At 46.9% G+C, this 22,440-nt stretch overlaps 1 protein-coding gene across 1 annotated transcript in view; it reads left to right on the top strand.

Moving 5' to 3' along the window:
* LOC109888852 (FERM domain-containing protein 4A-like) overlaps positions 1 to 22,440 on the top strand; it is a 136,772-nt gene that overhangs the window by 107,318 nt on the left and 7,014 nt on the right. The window contains 12 exon segments of the mRNA XM_031822813.1: positions 1,974 to 2,050; positions 3,008 to 3,146; positions 3,440 to 3,581; positions 8,958 to 9,091; positions 9,233 to 9,355; positions 14,285 to 14,516; positions 14,745 to 14,801; positions 14,923 to 15,160; positions 15,306 to 15,467; positions 15,892 to 16,230; positions 16,339 to 16,910; positions 21,501 to 21,600. Coding sequence (XP_031678673.1) covers positions 1,974 to 2,050; positions 3,008 to 3,146; positions 3,440 to 3,581; positions 8,958 to 9,091; positions 9,233 to 9,355; positions 14,285 to 14,516; positions 14,745 to 14,801; positions 14,923 to 15,160; positions 15,306 to 15,467; positions 15,892 to 16,230; positions 16,339 to 16,910; positions 21,501 to 21,600 — 2,315 coding nt within the window.

Below are 22,440 nucleotides of genomic sequence, written 5' to 3'. Positions count from 1 at the left end.
AGTCTTTTAAACACACATGGTGTGCAAGCGTTTGTCCCTGCTCAGCAACAAACCTGATCACACTAGTTGTACTGGGATGTATTGCGGTCTCATACATATGATGCCAATGCTACAGTGTTGAGTTGACAAGATGGGGCCCACCGTACAACCTAGTTTTGAGGAAGCATGTGTGTGTCAAACGCTCTGGTGATGGAAAGCTGTTACACACGCTCCCTGTCTGGAATCACACATCCACTCTCCTCATCTGACTCCTATTTTTAGCACCGTGCCACATTAAGTCTTCATACTCCATTGAGTGTACAGTACGCCGAGTGTGATCATAACTGCACTGATTCTCACACGTGCATGCATGCATGCTCACACACACACACACACACACACACACACACACACACACACACACACACACACACACACACACACACACACACACACTTAGTCCATATGCTGTGTTTATATGCTCCATCTTATCCCCCTCTTCTCCTCTCCTCTTATCCCCCTCTCTACATTGTTTTTCCAGGCTGTTAAAATTCCTGGGCCGTGCCCCCTCGTCTTCTCTTCCCTCCTCTCTAGTCTGTCCTGTCCTCCCTCATCCTGCCAGTTAACTTAGTTTTCTCCTGTTGGTACAGAGTTTGTGTTTTTACCGTTTCTTAAACCATCTCCCTGCCTTCACATTTCTACCACCACCAGTGTTGGTGTGTATGTGTCCCAGCTGCTAGTAGTGTCTCCAGTGTAACAGTAACTGCTGTGACTCTGCTCTCTTTCTGTGTAATGAGAAACAGACTCAGACCTTGTGTGTGTGTGTGTGTGTGTGTGTGTGTGTGTGTGTGTGTGTGTGTGTGTGTGTGTGTGTGTGTGTGTGTGTGTGTGTGTGTGTGTGTGTGTGTGTGTGTGAGAAGAGGGGGCTGGCTGACTTAACAAAGCAAAAGTTCTCCGTTTGGTTGGGCCACAGTAAGCCTCCACCCTCACTCCCTCCCTCCCCCACACCCTCCCTCCCAGCCACAGAGCCCAGAGCAGGAAGCGTACTCCCCAAGGGAGAGAGGAGGGTCAGGGGGAGGGAGGGGAGGGTCTTTGCCTGGCTACAGGAAAGAAGGAAACTTTGGTTCACACACATGCACTCACTCACTCGCCTACAGATGGTGAACACCCGTCCACTCAGAACTTTCTGTTCCCCTGCGCCTGGGAGGATTTTACACACACACACACACATACACACAAACACACATTGAAGAGACGTTCTCGCCCAGTGGGGCTTTTTTTTTAAAGAAGCTGATGGTTCGTAAAAAGAAGGGAAAAGAAGGAAAGAGACAGAAGGCGAGCGGAGGAGAGAAAGCCTCCTCCCTCTCTCTCTCTCTCGGGGGTGAGGTCATTCAGCCGGGGGAAGAGTTCTGGACGAGCCCGCTGGGTCTGAATCTGATCTGAGACCCTTACCTCAGGTCCTCCTTCTTACCATCTCTTCCCTCCCTCACTCGTCTCCTCTTCTTTCTGTTTTTGGGGTGTTGCAAAACCAATCTTAACTCTCAGTAAGTATAGGGATACCATATCAAGCTGGAATGTGTGTTTCTGCATTCTCAAGCTTGGAGTGTATGTGTGTCACAGGAGGCTGCTGAGGGGAGGACGGCTCATAATAATGGCTGGAACGGAGCAAATGGAATGGTATTAAACACATTTGATGTATTTTATAACATTCCACCTATTCTGCTCCAGGCATTACCATGAGCCCGTTCGCCCCAATTAAGGAGCCACCTGTGATGTGTGTTTCTTAGTTCTGAGGCTTGTGTGTGTATGTCTGTGTGTATCTGTTTCAAGTGTGTGTGTGAGCATTTCTCAGTTCTAAAGTGTGTGTGTGTGTGTGTGTGTGTGTGTGTGTGTGTGTGTGTGTGTGTGTGTGTGTGTGTGTGTGTGTGTGTGTGTGTGTGTGTGTGTGTGTGTGTGTGTGTGTGTGTGTGTGTGTGTGTGTGTGTGTGTGTCAGGTGTTCCAATGGCGTCAGCTGGAGAACCTCTACTTCAGAGAGAAGAAGTTCTCAGTGGAAGTTCACGACCCCAGGAGGTAAATCTATATCACAACTCTGCGTGTGTGTGTGTGTGTGTACTTGCATTCCTGCGCACGCATTTGTTTCAGCACTGTAAATAGTTTTGTATCACAAAAGTAGTAAAGTGTAGTAATAATATATATAATATATATGACACATAGCTAATGTTAGTTAGTTTTGTTGATGATACTTCATTACTGCTGGAGGTGTGAAGGATGTAGTATGTAGGATATATGAAGCTTGGATAGATGCAATGTATAATGTCTTTATTGTCCCCCATTGTCAATGCTGATAGCTGCCTTGTTTAAATGTTAGCAGACTTAACAAACACAGAGCAGAGATGGTCATGGGTTGGAGAGGTGTTGTTGTTGTTGGCGACAATATATTAAAGAGTAGTAGAGGCAGCAAGAGATCCCCATTGGGGCTGTGATTGAACAGAGTAGCTTGTGCACACATACAGACAAACTGTGAGAGAGGCATATCCACTTCAGTTTATCTTGGCGTTAGAGTGAGATTCAGAGGATCTTAAATAGAGCCTGCACAGACAGAACTGCTGCTAGTCACTCACACACACTGAACTCTGCTGTCTAGAGGAGGAAGTCACCTCTCTTTTGTTTGTTTAGCGTCTCTACAGATGGAGGGAGAAAAGGAGTGAGAGAAGGGCAGAGAGAAGAGAGAGAGAGCTGTTTTATAGGAGGCCGTAGTTAGTGTGAGCGGGTCTGTAGACACAGATGTCTTTCTGTCTAAACAGTGTAGAGTAAAATCATGTCATGAGAGACAACATGCGCTATGATAAACATCACTACTAGACATACTCTCTCTTTCTAGAATAAGTGTGTTCAAGGATGCCTTGCGTCTGGCCATGCTATAGGTCGCTGTGTTGCATGTGTACCTGTGTGCGTGTTATTTCATTTACTGTGTGTGTGTGTTTATTCAGTGTGTATAAGGAGGCCTTGTGTCCGTCTCTACTGTAGGGCGTCGGTGACCAGAAGGACGTTTGGCCACAGTGGTATAGCTGTCCACACCTGGTACGCCTGCCCTGCTCTCATTAAGTCTATCTGGGCCATGGCCATCAGCCAACACCAGTTCTACCTGGACCGCAAGCAGAGCAAGGTAACACATGAATCACTGTGAGGCTCTAGAATGACCGTGCAGTTCTAGAATGGCCACGAGGTTCTAGAATGAGTATGGGGTTCTGGAATGAGTGTGAGATTCTAGAATAACTGTGGGGTTGTAGAATGCGTGTGAGAATCTAGAATAACTGTGGGGTTGTAGAATGCGTATGAGATTCTAGAATAACTGTGGGGTTCTAGAAGGACTGAGGATCTAGAATGTGTGTGGAGTTCATAACCAAATCAGAAGCAACAAGCAGACATGGGGTATTATGTCTGATTATGTTTGTCCAGTCTAAGATCCATGCGGCTCGTAGTCTCAGTGAGATAGCCATCGACCTGACAGAGACTGGCACTCTGAAGACATCTAAACTGGCCAACATGGGCAGCAAGGGCAAGATCATCAGCGGCAGCTCTGGCAGTCTGCTCTCCTCAGGTAAGTCTCTGTGTGTGTGGCTGTGTTTGCATGTGTGTCTGTGGCCAACAGAACCCTTGCCCTACTCTCACTCCGCCCAATAATGTGGAGGCGCCTGCCTCTAAATGTAGTGTGGTAGAGGAGAGAGGGAAGAGAGGACTGTAAGGGGAGAAAAGAGGGATGTGAGGGTTAATGTGGTTAGAGAGAGATCTGTGAGAGGAGTCAGTGGTAACTCACCCCTCCACCCCCCTATCTAGGCCAGGGGTCTGTGGGAACAGAGTTAGAGAGGGCAGGGCTGTGAATCAACCTTTAAACTTCAGGACAGAAACCCATTATGCTGTTAGCCTCATGTTTTCCCAAGGCTGTTTCCACCAACATGGTGGAAGTGTGAAAGACACACGAAAGCTCAAATAATGTTTGTACTAAAAACTCTACTAGTTTTGAGTGATGGAGCAAAGGTCGATACACATATGCTGCCAACTGTGTGTGTGTGGAGTGTCAGCTATTTCCAGACACCGCTGACAACTTATGAAATCAATTACTGTGTTTAGAAGGAGTAGTCTCCACAACACAGTTAATCTTTTTCCTCTCTAATGTCCTGTTTGATATCTATCTTCATCTCTTGTCCTAGTTCTCTTTGTATTTGCCTCTCTCTTTCTCCCTGACGTTGTATCTCAGCTATCTCCATATACCCCCTTCTCTCTCTCACCCTCCACATTCAGTGTTTATATCTCTGCTCTCACCCTCTGACAGAGACTACCTCTAATACACACACTCACTCACATATTCCTACAAGGCCACACAGTCTCTTCTCACTTTCAACATCGTCCCCTCACAGCAGTGTGTGTGTGTGTGTGTGTGTGTGTGTGTGTGTGTGTGTGTGTGTGTGTGTGTGTGTGTGTGTGTGTGTGTGTGTGTGTGTGTGTGTGTGTGTGTGTGTGTGTGTGTGTGTGTGTTAATCTAATGACACGCTGCCTCGCAACAGAATGATGTCACTGATATGTCACTGTCACTGATATGAGTAGTGCTGTTATGTTAATGTGTCTGTGTCACTTTCTCTCTACCGTTTTCGGCAGTGTAGACATTCTGGATCAATCTGTCAACAGTACAGGGGGTGTACATGAGTCCTACACAGTAAGGTTACAGTACAAATTATCTGGACTAACCTGTACCCCCGCACATTGATTCGGTACGGGAACCCCCTGTATATAGCCTCGTTATTGTTATGTAATCTTATTGTGTTACTTTTTATTTTTTACTTTAGTTTATTTAGCAAATATTTTCTTAACCCTATTCCTTCAACTTCATTGTTGGTTAAGTAAGTAAGCATTTCACAGTAAGGTCTATCTATACCTGTTGTATTCGGCGCATGAGACAAATACAATTTGATTTGATAGTAAGCTTGTTTCTTACAGTTTTCTACACTCTGGTCCATGTTCCATGTTCTAAGAGTATCTGTGATCTGTGTGTGTTCTGACTGTATCTCTGCTCTGTGTGTGTGTGTTCTGACTGTATCTCTGCTCTGTGTGTGTGTTCTGACTGTATCTCTGCTCTGTGTGTGTGTGTTCTGACTGTATCTCTGCTCTGTGTGTGTGTTCTGACTGTATCTCTGCTCTGTGTGTGTTCTGACTGTATCTCTGCTCTGTGTGTGTGTGTTCTGACTGTATCTCTGCTCTGTGTGTGTTCTGACTGTATCTCTGCTCTGTGTGTGTGTGTTCTGACTGTATCTCTGCTCTGTGTGTGTGTTCTGACTGTATCTCTGCTCTGTGTGTGTGTGTTCTGACTGTATCTCTGCTCTGTGTGTGTGTGTTCTGACTGTATCTCTGCTCTGTGTGTGTGTGTTCTGACTGTATCTCTGCTCTGTGTGTGTGTGTTCTGACTGTATCTCTGCTCTGTGTGTGTGTGTTCTGACTGTATCTCTGCTCTGTGTGTGTGTGTTCTGACTGTATCTCTGCTCTGTGTGTGTGTGTTCTGACTGTATCTCTGCTCTGTGTGTGTGTGTTCTGACTGTATCTCTGCTCTGTGTGTGTGTTCTGACTGTATCTCTGCTCTGTGTGTGTTCTGACTGTATCTCTGCTCTGTGTGTGTTCTGACTGTATCTCTGCTCTGTGTGTGTTCTGACTGTATCTCTGCTCTGTGTGTGTACTGACTGTATCTCTGCTCTGTGTGTGTGTGTTCTGACTGTATCTCTGCTCTGTGTGTGTGTGTTCTGACTGTATCTCTGCTCTGTGTGTGTGTGTTCTGACTGTATCTCTGCTCTGTGTGTGTTCTGACTGTATCTCTGCTCTGTGTGTGTTCTGACTGTATCTCTGCTCTGTGTGTGTACTGACTGTATCTCTGCTCTGTGTGTGTGTGTTCTGACTGTATCTCTGCTCTGTGTGTGTGTGTTCTGACTGTATCTCTGCTCTGTGTGTGTGTGTTCTGACTGTATCTCCTGCTCTGTGTGTGTGTGTTCTGACTGTATCTCTGCTCTGTGTGTGTGTTCTGACTGTATCTCTGCTCTGTGTGTGTTCTGACTGTATCTCTGCTCTGTGTGTGTTCTGACTGTATCTCTGCTCTGTGTGTGTTCTGACTGTATCTCTGCTCTGTGTGTGTACTGACTGTATCTCTGCTCTGTGTGTGTGTGTTCTGACTGTATCTCTGCTCTGTGTGTGTGTGTTCTGACTGTATCTCTGCTCTGTGTGTGTGTGTTCTGACTGTATCTCTGCTCTGTGTGTGTTCTGACTGTATCTCTGCTCTGTGTGTGTTCTGACTGTATCTCTGCTCTGTGTGTGTACTGACTGTATCTCTGCTCTGTGTGTGTGTGTTCTGACTGTATCTCTGCTCTGTGTGTGTGTGTTCTGACTGTATCTCTGCTCTGGTGTGTGGTGTTCTGACTGTATCTCTGCTCTGTGTGTGTGTGTTCTGACTGTATCTCTGCTCTGTGTGTGTGTTCTGACTGTATCTCTGCTCTGTGTGTGTGTTCTGACTGTATCTCTGCTCTGTGTGTGTTCTGACTGTATCTCTGCTCTGTGTGTGTTCTGACTGTATCTCTGCTCTGTGTGTGTTCTGACTGTATCTCTGCTCTGTGTGTGTGTTACTGACTGTATCTCTGCTCTGTGTGTGTGTGTTCTGACTGTATCTCTGCTCTGTGTGTGTGTACTGACTGTATCTCTGCTCTGTGTGTGTGTGTTCTGACTGTATCTCTGCTCTGTGTGTGTGTGTTCTGACTGTATCTCTGCTCTGTGTGTGTGTGTTCTGACTGTATCTCTGCTCTGTGTGTGTGTGTTCTGACTGTATCTCTGCTCTGTGTGTGTGTGTTCTGACTGTAATCTCTGCTCTGTGTGTGTGTTCTGACTGTATCTCTGCTGTGTTGTGTGTTCTGACTGTATCTCTGCTCTGTGTGTGTTCTGACTGTATCTCTGCTCTGTGTGTGGTTCTGACTGTATCTCGCTCTGTGTGTGTGTTCTGACTGTATCTCTGCCTGTGTGTGTGTGTTCTGACTGTAATCTCTGCTCTGTGTGTGTGTTCTGACTGTATCTCTGCTCTGTGTGTGTGTGTGTTCTGACTGTATCTCTGCTCTGTGTGTGTGTTTCTGACTGTATCTCTGCTCTGTGTGTGTGTGTTCTGACTGTATCTCTGCTCTGTGGTGGGTGTGTTCTGACTGTATCTCTGCTCTGTGTGTGTGTGTTCTGACTGTATCTCTGCTCTGTGTGTTGTTCTGACTGTATCTCTGCTCTGTGTGTGTGGTGTTCTGACTGTATCTCTGCTCTGTGTGTGTGTGTTCTGACTGTAGCTCTGCTCTGTGTGTGTGTGTTCTGGCTGTATCTCTGCTCTGTGTGTGTGTTCTGACTGTATCTCTGCTCTGTGTGTGTGTGTTCTGACTGTATCTCTGCTCTGTGTGTGTGTGTTCTGACTGTATCTCTGCTCTGTGTGTGTGTTCTGACTGTATCTCTGCTCTGTGTGTGTGTGTTCTGACTGTATCTCTGCTCTGTGTGTGTTCTGACTGTATCTCTGCTCTGTGTGTGTGTGTTCTGACTGTATCTCTGCTCTGTGTGTGTGTGTTCTGACTGTATCTCTGCTCTGTGTGTGTGTGTTCTGACTGTATCTCTGCTCTGTGTGTGTGTGTTCTGACTGTATCTCTGCTCTGTGTGTGTGTGTGTTCTGACTGTATCTCTGCTCTGTGTGTGTGTGTTCTGACTGTATCTCTGCTCTGTGTGTGTGTGTTCTGACTGTATCTCTGCTCTGTGTGTGTGTGTTCTGACTGTATCTCTGCTCTGTGTGTGTGTGTTCTGACTGTATCTCTGCTCTGTGTGTGTGTGTTCTGACTGTATCTCTGCTCTGTGTGTGTGTGTTCTGACTGTATCTCTGCTCTGTGTGTGTGTTCTGACTGTATCTCTGCTCTGTGTGTGTGTGTTCTGACTGTATCTCTGCTCTGTGTGTGTGTGTTCTGACTGTATCTCTGCTCTGTGTGTGTGTGTTCTGACTGTATCTCTGCTCTGTGTGTGTGTGTTCTGACTGTATCTCTGCTCTGTGTGTGTGTGTTCTGACTGTATCTCTGCTCTGTGTGTGTGTGTTCTGACTGTATCTCTGCTCTGTGTGTGTTCTGACTGTATCTCTGCTCTGTGTGTGTGTTCTGACTGTATCTCTGCTCTGTGTGTGTGTGTTCTGACTGTATCTCTGCTCTGTGTGTGTGTGTTCTGACTGTATCTCTGCTCTGTGTGTGTGTTCTGACTGTATCTCTGCTCTGTGTGTGTGTGTTTCTGACTGTATCTCTGCTCTGTGTGTGTGTGTTCTGACTGTATCTCTGCTCTGTGTGTGTTCTGACTGTATCTCTGCTCTGTGTGTGTTCTGACTGTATCTCTGCTCTGTGTGTGTGTGTTCTGACTGTATCTCTGCTCTGTGTGTGTGTGTGTTCTGACTGTATCTCTGCTCTGTGTGTGTGTGTTCTGACTGTATCTCTGCTCTGTGTGTGTTCTGACTGTATCTCTGCTCTGTGTGTGTGTGTTCTGACTGTATCTCTGCTCTGTGTGTGTTCTGACTGTATCTCTGCTCTGTGTGTGTTCTGACTGTATCTCTGCTCTGTGTGTGTGTGTGTTCTGACTGTATCTCTGCTCTGTGTGTGTGTGTTCTGACTGTATCTCTGCTCTGTGTGTGTGTGTGTTCTGACTGTATCTCTGCTCTGTGTGTGTGTGTGTTCTGACTGTATCTCTGCTCTGTGTGTGTGTGTTCTGACTGTATCTCTGCTCTGTGTGTGTTATGACTGTATCTCTGCTCTGTGTGTGTGTGTTCTGACTGTATCTCTGCTCTGTGTGTGTGTGTTCTGACTGTATCTCTGCTCTGTGTGTGTGTGTTCTGACTGTATCTCTGCTCTGTGTGTGTTCTGACTGTATCTCTGCTCTGTGTGTGTCTGTGTAGGTTCCCAGGAGTCGGACAGTTCTCAGACAGCTAAGAAAGACATGCTGGCAGCCCTGAGGGCCAGACAGGAGGCTCTGGAGGAGACTCTCAAACAAAGATTAGAGGAACTCAAGAACATCTGTATCAGAGAGGCGGTAAGACACGTGCACAAACACACATACATACCAACTTCAATGAGTAATGATCAATTAAATGTATTCCTCTCTCCTGCTTCTCTCTCTCACCCTTTCTTTCTCTCACTTTCTTTGTCTCTCCGTCTCTCCTTCTCTCTCTAGGAATTGACAGGGAAGCTGCCTAAGGAGTATCCATTGGATCCAGGGGAGGAGCCTCCGACGGTCAGAAGGAAGATTGGCACTGCCTTCAAACTGGACGAACACAAGATCCAGCCGAAGGGAGAGGTCAGAGAAATCTCTCAAACCATAGCTGCCCCTTTAACATCCTGCCTGAAGGAGAGGTCAGAGAAATCTCTCATACTGTAACTCCCCCTTTAAGATCCTGCCTAAAGGAGAGGTCAGAGAAATGTCTTAAAACGTAACTCCCCCTTTAAGATCCTGCCTAAAGGAGAGGTCAGAGAAATCTCTCATACTGTAACAACCCCTTTAAGATCCTGCCTAAAGGAGAGGTCAGAGAAATCTCTCATACTGTAACTCCCCCTTTAACATCCTGCCTAAAGGAGAGGTCAGAGAAATCTCTCATACTGTAACTCCCCCTTTAAGATCCTGCCTAAAGGAGAGGTCAGAGAAATGTCTTAAAACGTAACTCCCCCTTTAAGATCCTGCCTAAAGGAGAGGTCAGAGAAATCTCTCATACTGTAACAACCCCTTTAAGATCCTGCCTAAAGGAGAGGTCAGAGAAATCTCTCAAACCATACCTGCCTCTTTAAGATCCTGCCTAAAGGAGAGGTCAGAGAAATCTCTCAAACCATACCTGCCTCTTTAAGATCCTGCCTAAAGGAGAGGTCAGAGAAATCTCTCATACTGTAACTCCCCCTTTAAGATCCTGCCTAAAGGAGAGGTCAGAGAAATCTCTCATACTGTAACAACCCCTTTAAGATCCTGCCTAAAGGAGAGGTCAGAGAAATCTCTCATACTGTAACTCCCCCTTTAAGATCCTGCCTAAAGGAGAGGTCAGAGAAATCTCTCAAACCATACCTGCCTCTTTAAGATCCTGCCTAAAGGAGAGGTCAGAGAAATCTCTCAAACCATACCTGCCTCTTTAAGATCCTGCCTAAAGGAGAGGTCAGAGAAATCTCTCATACTGTAACTCCCCCTTTAAGATCCTGCCTAAAGGAGAGGTCAGAGAAATCTCTCAAACCATACCTGCCTCTTTAAGATCCTGCCTAAAGGAGAGGTCAGAGAAATCTCTCAAACCATACCTGCCTCTTTAAGATCCTGCCTAAAGGAGAGGTCAGAGAAATCTCTCAAACCATACCTGCCTCTTTAAGATCCTGCCTAAAGGAGAGGTCAGAGAAATCTCTCAAACCATACCTGCCTCTTTAAGATCCTGCCTAAAGGAGAGGTCAGAGAAACATCTCAATCCGTAACTGCCCCTTTAAGATCCTGCCTAACGGAGAGTCCTAAGTCCACATCTGATCCAACCATTTCCAGTGGTTCCATTCAGTTCTAGCTAATTGGAGGAGTTCTGTTTGGCTTCCAGTGTAGATAAACGTCCTCATGAACCTGGGGTTATTTAAAGCTGCAATATGTAAATTAACTCAAATTCACATAGAAATTTGAGTTATAGATCTGTCATTCTCTTTGAAAGCAAGTCTAAAAAGTGGTAAATCTATTTGTTGTGTGCTATTTCTATGCTTCCCATTCTTAAGTTTTTACTTTTCGTTTTGTACACCAGCTTCATATATTTATGGAAAATATATTTCACAGTGGTTTAGAAGGTACAGTAATTCTCTACACTATATACTTGTATGTTTTGAAACATAAACTGAAATTACTATTAGAATTTTAGCAACCAGGAAATGGAGGAGCGATATCTTTATAGTGCATCTTTATCTATATGGTTAGACTTGGGGATGGAGAATTGATCTTAAATCATTGGTTGAAACAGAAGAGTAACTGGGGCAGTGGCCAAGCCAGCACTTTGAAAAGTTTGGGATCTGCTTTGAAGTTGGTTTGAAGTCATCCTCAATCCCTCTTTCTCTCTCTTCTTCTCTTCTTCTATTGCTGAATCTGTCTGTCTGTTCTTCTATTTTGTGCCTCAGTAGATTTTCCACTGCTTCAGGGCTGACTAAAAATAGCTTGTCTGCTCCGTAACACAGGAAGTGGTGATAGTGGGAGAAAAAGAAAGTGTGTGTGTGTGTGTGTGTGTGTGCATACGCGTGTCTTGGATTGTATGCATTGAAACGAATCCAGGGTCACAGCATTATGAAACCGCGAGGCTAGCAGGAAGATGTCTCAGGTTTTACACTAGTCAAACCTTGTTACCTCAGAACACACACACATAGAGGTTATTCTGGCAGGGGGAATGTAGAGATTGTTTAGTGAAAGGGATTCCTCCAGGCTGAGGTAGTCTTGTTGACCTGTGTGTGTTAAACAAGCCTAGTGTATTTACCTCTTTATCTTTGGGAGCTGTGATCATATTGTTCTGTTGTGTTTTTCTGAACCCCTTCCCGGGACATAAGGTCACCCACACATGGACCATACATACACAGGGATGTGTGTTATGGTAGGGAGATGTGTGTCATGGTAGGGGGATGTGTGTTATGCGTAGGGGGATGTGTGTTATGGTAGGGGGATGTGTGTTATGCGTAGGGGGATGTGTGTTATGGTAGGGGGATGTGTGTTATGGGTAGGGGGATGTGTGTTATGGGTAGGGGGATGTGTGTTATGGGTAGGGGGATGTGTGTTATGGTAGGGGGATGTGTGTTATGGTAGGGGATGTGTGTTATGGTAGGGGATGTGTGTTATGGTAGGGGGATGTGTGTTATGGGTAGGGGGCTGAGTGTTATGGTTAGGGGGATGTGTGTTATGGGTAGGGTATGTGTGTTATGTTAGGGGGATGTGTGTTATGGTAGGGGGATGTGTGTTATGGGTTGGGAATGTGTGTTATGGGTAGGGATATGTGTGTTATGTTAGGGGGATGTGTGTTATGGTAGGGGGATGTGTGTTATGGGTAGGGGATGTGTGTTATGTTAGGGGGATGTGTGTTATGGTAGGGGGATGTGTGTTATGGGTAGGGGGATGTGTGTTATGGTAGGGGGATGTGTGTTATGGTAGGGGGATGTGTGTTATGGGTAGAGGGCTGTGTGTTATGGTAGGGGGATGTGTGTTATGGGTAGGGGGATGTGTGTTATGGTAGAGGGATGTGTGTTATGGTAGGGGGATGTGTGTTATGGGTAGGGGGATGTGTGTTATGGTAGGGGGCTGTGTGTTATGGTAGGGGGATGTGTGTTATGGGTAGGGGGCTGTGTGTTATGGTAGGGGGCTGTGTGTTATGGGTAGGGGGATGTGTGTTATAGGTAAGGGGGCTGTGTTATGGGTAGGGGGATGTGTGTTATGGGTAGGGGGATGTGTGTTATGGTAGGGGGGGTGTGTGTTATGGTAGGGGTGTGTGTATTATGGTAGGGGGATGTGTGTTATGGTAGGGGGTGTGTGTTATGGTAGGGGGATGTGTGTTATGGTAGGGAGGTGTGTGTTATGGTAGGGGGATGTGTGTTATGGGTAGGGGGCTGTGTGTTATGGTAGGGGGATGTGTGTTATGGGTAGGGGGCTGTGTGTTATGGTAGGGGGATGTGTGTTATGGGTAGGGGGCTGTGTGTTATGGGTAGGGGAATGTGTGTTATAGGTAAGGGGGCTGTGTTATGGGTAGGGGGATGTGTGTTATGGGTAGGGGGATGTGTGTTATGGTAGGCGGGGTGTGTGTTATTGTAGGGGTGTGTGTATTATGGTAGTGGGGATGTGTGTTATGGTAGGGGGTGTGTGTTATGGTAGGGGGATGTGTGTTATGGTAGGGAGGTGTGTGTTATGGTATGGGGGGGGGGGGTGTTATGGTAGGGGGATGTGTGTTATGGTAGGGGGATGTGTGTGTTGTATGCATCCATGCGTAGAGCCGTGTGAAAGCCAGTTGAAAAGCTTTCTGTCTGAAATAGTTACTGTTTTCTGTCTGTTCACTAGTCTCGCCTCACTAGTCCCTGTAGAACATACAGAAACTAAGTCCTAATGGTTCCTATGTGATGAAACACTGTTGCTGTTGAGTCATCATCTGCTCTCTGCTGTTATTGGGCTGTGTGTTATGGGTAAGGGGATGTGTGTTATGGTTAGGGGGCTGTGTGTTATGGGTAAGGGGATGTGTGTTATGGTTAGGGGGCTGAGTGTTATGGTTAGGGGGTTGAGTGTTACGGTTAGGGGGCTGAGTGTTATGGTTAGGGGGCTGTGTGTTATGGTTAAGGGGCTGAGTGTTATGGTTAGGGGGCTGAGTGTTATGGTTAGGGGTCTGTGTGTTATGGGTAATGGGCTGTGTGTAATGGGTAAGGGGCTGTGTGTTATGGTTAGGGGGCTGTGTGTTATGGCTATGGGGCTATGTGTTATGGTTAGGGAGCTGAGTGTTATGGTTAGGGGGCTGAGTGTTATGGTTAGGAGGCTGAGTGTTATGGTTAGGGGGCTGAGTGTTATGGTTAGGGGGCTGAGTGTTATGGTTAGGGGGCTGAGTGTTATGGTTAGGGGGCTGAGTGTTATGGTTAGGGGGCTGAGTGTTATGGTTAGGGGGCTGAGTGTTATGGTTAGGGGGCTGTGTGTTATGGTTAGGGGGCTGTGTGTTATGGTTAGGGGGCTGTGTATTATGGGTAGGGGGCTGTGTGTTATGGGTAGGGGGATGTGTGTTATGGGTAAGGGGCTGTGTGTTATGGTTAGGGGGCTGTGTGTTATGGGTAGGGGGCTGTGTGTTATGGGTAGGGGGCTGTGTGTTATGGGTAGGGGTACTTGGGGGGCGACCATGGGGTCTCATAGGAGATTTTGGGAGAACTGGGGTCTGAGGAAGCTAGCCAAGGCTGGGCGAGGTATGGAGGTGAGTGGGAGAGTTAGGGAGAGTTGGGGGTGTTTTAGGGATTCTCATGGGAGGCAAGGCAGGGCTGGGAAAGTGTGGGGGAGGAAGGAAGATAGATGGTTTCCTCATTGTGTTTGTACTGGCCTGGGAACATGCTTTAAGTTACTGGTGGATGTGAGTGACTCATGTCTGAGTATGTGTGTCTGAGTATGTGTGTCTGAGTGTGTGTCTGAGTGTGTGTCATCACACTCACTGTGTGAGTGTGTTTGTTTGTGTGTGCATGTGTCACACTTCCTAACCCTTGTGTGTGTCTCTCTCTCTCTCACCAGGAGGAGGAGCTAGAGCGTCTAGAGAGGGAGTTTGCCATCCAATCCCAGATCACAGAGGCTGCGAGGCGTCTGGCCAGCGATCCGCACGTGAGCAGTAAGAAGCTGAAAAAACAGAGGAAGACGTCGTACCTGAACGCGCTGAAGAAACTCCAGGAGATAGAAAACGCCATCAACGAACACCGTGTCCGCTCTGGGAAGAAACCCACGCAACGCGCTTCGCTTATCATAGAGGGTGAGACTACACACATGCTGAGAGAATCGCTTATAAGAACCACATCGCGTAATAAAGAGGGTGAGACCAGGCACACACACAATCACAAATTCACATTCACAAACACACACTCACATACACACACAGACACATGGCAAGAAGTGCTCATGAACATGAATTGAAACACACCTACTTCACCTTAACTAATGCCATAGTGAAAGTGTTTTCCTCTGTTGTTCTCTCCCACAGAGGCCAACATGGGCTCAGAGGACAGCTCTCTGTCTGACGCTCTGGTCCTAGACGACGGTATGTCTCTCTCTCTCTCTTTTGGCACTAAAATACATGTAAAAGTTCATCAGCGTCTTTCTAAATGGGACTAATCAGTGATCCATCAATCTAACCGACCCCTATCTATCTCCTCTATCAGATGACCCCCAGATGACAGGGACCCCCACCTTCTCTCCGGCAGCATCTCCCCATAAGGGCCTCCCTCCCCGGCCTCCCTCCCACAGCCGGCCCCCTCCCCCCCAGTCTCTAGATGGCCTCAGCCACCTGCACTACGCCCGCTCCGAATATGACAAGTCCCCCATCAAACCCAAGATGTGGAGCGAGTCCTCGCTGGACGAACCCTATGAGAGGGTCAAGAAACGCTCTTCACACTCCAAGTGAGAGGTCAACTCTGTTGCCATGACGATACATCTATACTGGGCTTGTGGGGCATGTGATAGTTGGTTGAATGTTAGTATAATGATTAGAAGATAGCAACAGTAATGTTAAGGTTTTCTAAGGGCTCTGTCTCTCCCTGTCCAGTCACAGGCGGTTACCCGGCTCTGGTAGTTGTGCGGAGGCAGGAGGCAGTAACTCTCTGCAGAGTAGCCCCATCAGGAGTGTTCCTCACTGGAGCTCCCAGTCCAGCATGCCCTCTACCCCCGACCTGAGGACCAGGACCCCTCACTACGTACACTCCACCAGGTAACCAACAGATAACCTCAAAATAACCTTCAGAAAAGTACAGCGCTATGGTCACCTCACTAGGTCAAAGTCACAACCATACTGTAACCTCTCTCTCCATCTTTCCCTTCCTCTCTCCATCTCTCGCCCTCACTCTCTGCATCTCTTGCCCTCACTCTCTGTATCTCTCCCCCTCACTCTCTGCATCTCTCCCCCTCACTCTCTGCATCTCTCCCCCTCACTCTCTGCATCTCTCCCCCCTCACTCTCTCCATCTCTCGCCCTCACTCTCTCCATCTCTCGCCCTCACTCTCTGCATCTCTCCCCTTCACTCTCTGCATCTCTCCCCCTCACTCTCTGCATCTCTCCCCCTCACTCTCTGCATCTCTCCCCCTCACTCTCTCCATCTCTCCCCCTCACTCTCTGCATCTCTCCCCCTCCACCAGGTCTGTGGACATCAGTCCCACCCATCTTCACAGTCTGGTTCAGCACTTTAGGAACCGCAGCTCCAGCCTGGAATCTCAGGGCAAGCTGCTGGCCTCCGACCCCGACACACACACTCACACACACACCCTGGGAGCCCCCGGCAGCCCAGACATCTTCCTGGCCCCGGGGACTCGCAGCTCCAATGGCTCTGACCCGTTGGACGACTGTTCGTCCTGTACCTCCCAGAGCAGCTCAGAACACTACTACCCTGGGGTAGCTCCAGGCTCCAACCCAAACTACTCCACCCTAGGAGAGGACTCCCCTTCCAAAGCCAGGCAGAGACAGAGACAGAGGCACAGGTTAGTACAGCAGAGGTGGGTGTGTCCAGAGACTGACTTTAGGCTTGTTTAGCAGAGGATTTGTTTCTATGTTTAATATGTATGTTAACCTCCTCTCTCTCTCTCCAGGTCTGCAGGTCACCTTGGTTCCTCTAACTCTGGCTCCATGCCCAACCTTGCAGCCAAGAACGGTTCAGGGTGCGGTGGTACGGGGGTGGCAGGGACTGGGTCAGGGCAGCATGGGGTGTACCTCCACAGCCAGAGCCAGCCCTCGTCCCAGTACCGGATTAAAGAGTACCCCCTGTACGTAGAGGGAAGCCCCAACCCGGTGGTGGTGCGCAGCCTGGAGAGTGACCAGGAGGGCCACTACAGCGTCAAGGCCCAGTTCAAAACCTCCAGCTCCTACACAGCCGGGGGGCTCTACAAGGAGACCTGGGGGGGCGAGGAGGGGGGAGAGGGGAGCAGCAGACTCACCCCGTCCCGCTCCCAGATCGTACGGACTCCCTCACTGGGGCGAGAGGGGGGAGGAGGGGGGAGGGCGGTGGTGTCAGATGAGTTGAAGTGTTGGTACCAGCGCTCTACGGGCAGTGTAAAGGAGAGGAGTCACGCCGGCTCCAACACGTCGGACAGCGGCTCGCTGCAAGGCACGCTGGGACTCGGACGAGGGAGCAGGGTGGGGACACTCGCCAAGGGATCACCAGGTGGGTGACAACACACACACACGTAGACCGGTATATGTTCTAAGCTAGGCTTGTATCTGGTAGGATAGTTAGTTTTGATTGGGTCAGGCGTTGTAAAGGACAGATATATATATAACACACACACACAGTTGAAGATGAAAGTTTACATACACTTAGCTTAAAGTCATTAAATCTCATTTTTCAACCACTCCACAAATTTCTTGTTAACAAACTATAGTTTTGGCAAGTTGGTTAGCACATCTACTTTGTGCAAGACACAAGTAATTTTCCCAACAATTGCAGACAGATTATTTAACTTATTAATCACTGTAACAGCTTGGTAAATTCCAGAAAATGATGTCATGGCTTTAGAAGCTTCTGATAGGCTAATTGACATAATTTGAATCAATTGGAGGTGTACCTGTGGATGTATTTCAAGGCCTACCTTCAAACTCAGTGCCTCTTTGCTTGACATCATGGGAAAATTAAAAGAAATCAGCCAAAACCTCAGGAAAAAAATCGTAGACCTCCTTAAGTCTGGTTCATCCTTGGGAGCAATTTCCAATCGCCTGAAGGTACCACGTTCATCTGTACAAACAATAATACGCAAGTGTAAACACCATGGGACCACGCAGCCATCATACCACTCAGGAAGGAGATGTTCTGTCTCCTAGAGATGAACGTACTGTGGTTCGAAAAGTGAAAATCAATCCCAGAACAACAGCAAAGGACCTTGTGAAGATGCTGGATGAAACAGGTACAAAGGTATCTATATCCACAGTAAAACGAGTCCTATATCGACATAACCTGAAAGGCAGCTCAGCAAGGAAGAAGCCACTGCTCCAAAACCGCTGTAAAAAGCAAACTAGGGTTTGCAATCTAGGGTTTGCAACTGCACATGGGGACAAAGATCGTACTTTTTGGAGAAATGTCCTCTGGTCTGATGAAACAAAAATAGAACTGTTTGGCCATAATGACCATCGTTATGTTTGGAGGAAAAAGGGAGAGGCTTGCAAGCCGAAGAAAACCATCCCAACCGTGAATCACAGGGTTGGCAGCATCATGTTGTGGGGTTGCTTTGCTGCAGGAGGGACTGGTGCACTTCACAAAATAGATGGCATCATAAGGTAGGAAAATTATGTAGATATATTGAAGCAAATCTTAAGACATCAGTCAGGAAGTTAAAGCTTGGTCACATGGGTCTTCCAAATGGACAGTGACCCCAAGCATACTTCCAAAGTTGTGGCAAAATGGCTTAAGGATAACAAAGTCAAGGTATTGGAGTGGCCATCACAAAGCCACGACCTCAACCCTATAGAACGTTTGTGGGCAGAATTGAAAAAGCTTATGTGAGCAAGGAGGCATACAAACCTGACTCAGTTACACCAGCTCTGTCAGGAAGAATGGGCCAAAATTCACCCAAATTATTGTTGGAAGCTTGTGGAAGGCCCCCAAAACGTTCTCTACTATTATTCTGACATTTCACATTCTTAAAACAAAGTGGTGATCCTAACTGACCTAAGGGAATTTTTACTAGGATTAAATGTCAGGAATTGTGAAAAACTGAGTTTAAATGTATTTGGCTAAGGTGTATGTAAACTTCTAACAACTGTATATATACACTACCGTTCAAAAGTCACTTAGAAATGTCCTTGTTTTTGAAAGAAAAACACTTTTTTTATTTCATTAAAATAACATCAAATTGATCAGAAATACAGTGTTGACACTGTTAATGTTGTAAATGACTATTGTAACTGGACAACGCTGATTTTTTTAATGGAATATCTAAATAGGCGTACAGAGGCCCATTATCCGTAGCCATCACTCCTGTGTTCCAATGGCATATTGTGTTAGCTAATCCAAGTTTATCATTTTAAAAGGATAATTGATAATTAGAAAACTATTTTGCAATTATGTTAGCACAGCTGAAAACTGTTGTTCTGCTTAAAGAAGCATATAAACTGGCCTTTATAAATCAAATCAAATGTATTTATATAGCCCTTCGTACATTAGCTGATATCTCAAAGTGCTGTACAGAAACCCAGCCTAAAACCCCAAACAGCAAGCAATGCAGGTGTAGAAGCACGGTGGCTAGGAAAAACTCCCTAGAAAGGCCAAAACCTAGGAAGAAACCTAGAGGAACCAGGCTATGTGGGGTGGCCAGTCCTCTTCTGGCTGTGCCGGGTGGATAGTGACAGAACATGGCCAAGATGTTCAAATGTTCATAAATGACCAGCATGGTCAAATAATAATAATCACAGGCAGAACAGTTGAAACTGGAGCAGCAGCACGGCCAGGTGGACTGGGGACAGCAAGGAGTCATCATGTCAGGTAGTCCTGAGGCATGGTCCTAGGGCTCAGGTCCTCCGAGAGAGAGAAAGAAAGAGAGAAAGAGAGAATTAGAGAGAGCATACTTAAATTCACACAGGACACCGGATAGGACAGGAGAAGTACTCCAGATATAACAAACTGACCCTAGCCCCCGACCATAAACTACTGCAGCATAAAAACTGGAGGCTGAGACAGGAGGGGTCAGGAGACACTGTGGCTCCATCCGAGGACACCCCCGGACAGGGCCAAACAGGAAGGATATAACCCCACCCACTTTGCCAAAGCACAGCCCCCACACCACTAGAGGGATATCTTCAACCACCAACTTACCATCCTGAGACAAGGCCGAGTATAGCCCACAAAGTTCTCCGCCACGACACAACCCAAGGGGGGGCGCCAACCCAGACAGGAAGATCACATCAGTGACTCAACCCACTCAAGTGACGCACCCCTCCTAGGGACGGTATGAAAGAGCCCAGTGACTCATCCCCTGTAATAGGGTTATAGGCAGAGAATCCCAGTGGAAAGAGGGGAACCGGCCAGGCAGAGACAGCAAGGGCGGTTCGTTGCTCCAAAGCCTTTCCGTTCACCTTCACACTCCTGGGCCAGACCACACTCAATCATATGACCAACTGAAGAGATGAGTCTTCAGTAAAGACTTAAAGGTTGAGACCGAGTTTGCGTCTCTCACATGGGTAGGCAGACCATTCCATAAAAATGGAGCTCTATAGGAGAAAGCCCTGCCTCCAGCTGTTTGCTTAGAAATTCTAGGGACAATTAGGAGGCCTGCGTCTTGTGACCGTAGCGTATGTGTAGGTATGTACGGCAGGAACAAATCAGAAAGATAGGTAGGAGCAAGCCCATGTAATGCTTTGTAGGTTAGCAGTAAAACCTTGAAATCAGCCCTTGCCTTGACAGGAAGCCAGTGTAGGGAGGCTAGCACTGGAGTAATATGATCAAATTTTGGGGTTCTAGTCAGGATTCTAGCAGCCGTATTTAGCACTAACTGAAGTTTATTTAGTGCTTTATCCGGGTAGCCGGAAAGTAGAGCATTGCAGTAGTCTAATCTAGAAGTGACAAAAGCATGGATACATTTTTCTGCATCATTTTTGGACAGAAAGTTTCTGATTTTGCAATGTTACGTAGATGGAAAAAAGCTGTCCTTGAAACAGTCTTGATATGTTCTTCAAAAGAGAGATCAGGGTCCAGAGTAACGCCGAGGTCCTTCACAGTTTTATTTGAGACGACTGTACAACCATTAAGATTAATTGTCAGATTCAACAGAAGATCTCTTTGTTTCTTAGGACCTAGAACAAGCATCTCTGTTTTGTCCGAGTTTAAAAGTAGAAAGTTTGCAGCCATCCACTTCCTCATGTCTGAAACACATGCTTCTAGCGAGGGCAATTTTGGGGCTTCACCAAAATAAATTACACTAGTTGAGTATCTGGAGCATCAGCATTTGTGGGTTTGATTACAGACTCCAAATGGCCAGAAACAAAGCACTTTTTTCTGAAACTAGTCAGTCTTTTCTTGTTCTGAGAAATGAAGGATATTCCATGCGAGAAATTGCCAAGAAACTGAAGATCTCGTACAACGCTGTGTACTACTCCCTTCACAGAACAGCGCAAACTGGTTCAAACCAGAATAGAAAGAGGAGTGGGAGACCCCGGTGCAGAACTGAGCAAGAGGACAAATACATTAGAGTGTCTAGTTTGAGAAACAGACGCCTCACAAGTCCTCAACTGGCAGCTTCATTAAATAGTACCCACAATATACCAGTCTCAACGTCAACAGTGAAGTGGCGATTCCGGGATTCTGGCCTTCTAGGCAGAGTACCTCTGTCCAGTGTCTGTGTTCTTTTGCCCATCTTAATCTTTTCTTTTTATTGGCCAGTCTTGAGATATGGCTTTTTCTTTGCAACTCTGCCTAGAAGGCCAGCATCCCGGAGTCGCCTCTTCACTGTTGACATTGAGACTGGTGTTTTGCGGGTACTATTTAATGAAGCTGCCAGTTGAGGACTTGTGATGCATCTGTTTCTCAAACTAGACAAACTTTTGAACAGTAGTGTATATTCTTTACAGAATAGTTAGTTCGTGAAAGAACATTGGAGAGGCTGAAGTTTAGCAGAGTGTGTGTGAATGAGTGTAAAGCGATCCCTGAACCAAATGGAGCTCGTTAGTCATGTTAGTCACAGTGGGGCATAGCTGGGATAACACAGCCCTTGACCACCTATTGATGTGTGTATGTGTGTGTATAACTGTGTGTCTCTCTGTACATCAGCGTCCCCTCACAGCCCGAGGAGTGGGACTCCCTCTAGTGAACAGGCCGCAACACCCACGCCCCCCTGCAGCCCACAACACATCCTCAACTGGCAGAGCGGGTACGACACACACATGCACGCACATGACAGACAAACTGCACACACACACATGCACACACCAATACATCATTTGCAGAGTGGTATATAAACTGTTTGGGGTTAAAGACCAGGCACTCAGGATCCTAATCCTATTTGACATTTAATCCTGGGTTAAAGGCTTTGGCTCCTGTATTGCAATTCACAGGACAAAATCTGCATCCTCACAAAACATCTTCAGCATCTACGCTTCTCTTACAACCTCTATAACCTCTGCCTTACCAACCCCTAACCTTTTTCCTTCTGCAGCACGGTACTCTGTCTAGCTACTGATCACACGGCTGTCTTGTCTTCATAAAGGACTAACTGATTTGTTAACTTTCCTCTCTTTCACTCTTCTCTATTTTTACTTCTCATTCCATCCCTCTTTATCTTTCTCCCTCTCTCCCTCTCCTCCTGTACTAACCTCTCTGCTGTCTGTCTGTCTGTCTGTCTGTCTGTCTGTCTGTCTGTCTGTCTGTCTGTCTGTCTGTCTGTCTGTCTGTCTGTCTGTCTGTCTGTCTGTCTGTCTGTCTGTCTGTCTGTCTGTCTGTCTGTCTGTCTGTCTGTCTGTCTGTCTGTGTTTCCTGGTTTAGCGGTACAGCAGACAGCTCTCCTACTGAAGACGTGTGTCAGTCTCCCACTCAGCCCAGCTCTGACGCATAGAGGTACTGTCTGTCTGCCAGGACTCTCCCAGAACACAGACCTAGAAATACAACAAATATACCAGAGAACTACAGAACAACAATAAAGAACCATAGACCATAGAAACAACCCATACTGTCGGTCTGGACACTCCTAGACTTCCAGGACATAGAAACACAC

The sequence above is a fragment of the Oncorhynchus kisutch genome, linkage group LG4, assembly GCF_002021735.2.
Source record: "Oncorhynchus kisutch isolate 150728-3 linkage group LG4, Okis_V2, whole genome shotgun sequence".
NCBI classification, from domain to species: domain Eukaryota; kingdom Metazoa; phylum Chordata; class Actinopteri; order Salmoniformes; family Salmonidae; genus Oncorhynchus; species Oncorhynchus kisutch.
The sequence above is the reverse complement of the archived record's forward strand: the minus strand, read 5'-3'. Positions and strand labels throughout refer to the sequence as shown.